The sequence below is a fragment of the Acanthisitta chloris genome, unplaced genomic scaffold (assembly GCF_000695815.1).
Source record: "Acanthisitta chloris isolate BGI_N310 unplaced genomic scaffold, ASM69581v1 scaffold26977, whole genome shotgun sequence".
Taxonomy (NCBI): Eukaryota; Metazoa; Chordata; class Aves; order Passeriformes; family Acanthisittidae; genus Acanthisitta; species Acanthisitta chloris.
This window is the reverse complement of record NW_008683559.1, coordinates 5,792-6,070: the sequence shown is the minus strand read 5'-3', so window position 1 is coordinate 6,070 and position 279 is coordinate 5,792. Positions and strand designations below refer to the sequence as shown.

The 279-nt window shown below is 60.6% G+C and overlaps 1 protein-coding gene across 1 annotated transcript in view; it reads left to right on the top strand.

Annotated features, from left to right (window-relative positions):
• Positions 1–6: 6 nt before the first annotated feature.
• LOC103806317 (actin, alpha skeletal muscle-like) overlaps positions 7–279 on the top strand; it is a 786-nt gene continuing 513 nt past the window's right edge. The window contains exon 1 of the mRNA XM_009078999.1: positions 7–275. Within this exon, the coding sequence (XP_009077247.1) occupies positions 19–275 (257 nt within the window). The 5' untranslated portion in view covers positions 7–18. The remainder of the gene's footprint in view (positions 276–279) is intronic.

Sequence of the window (279 nt, the reverse complement as noted above, 5' to 3'; positions counted from 1 at the left end):
AAGGCCAACAGGGAGAAGATGACCCAGATCATGTTTGAGACCTTCAACACCCCAGCCATGTACGTGGCCATCCAGGCTGTGCTGTCCCTCTACGCCTCCGGGCGCACCACTGGCATCGTGATGGACTCTGGAGACGGTGTCACCCACACGGTGCCCATCTACGAGGGCTATGCCCTGCCCCACGCCATCCTGCGCCTCGACCTGGCCGGGCGTGACCTCACTGACTACCTCATGAAGATCCTGACAGAGAGAGGCTATAGCTTCACCACCAAGGCCGAG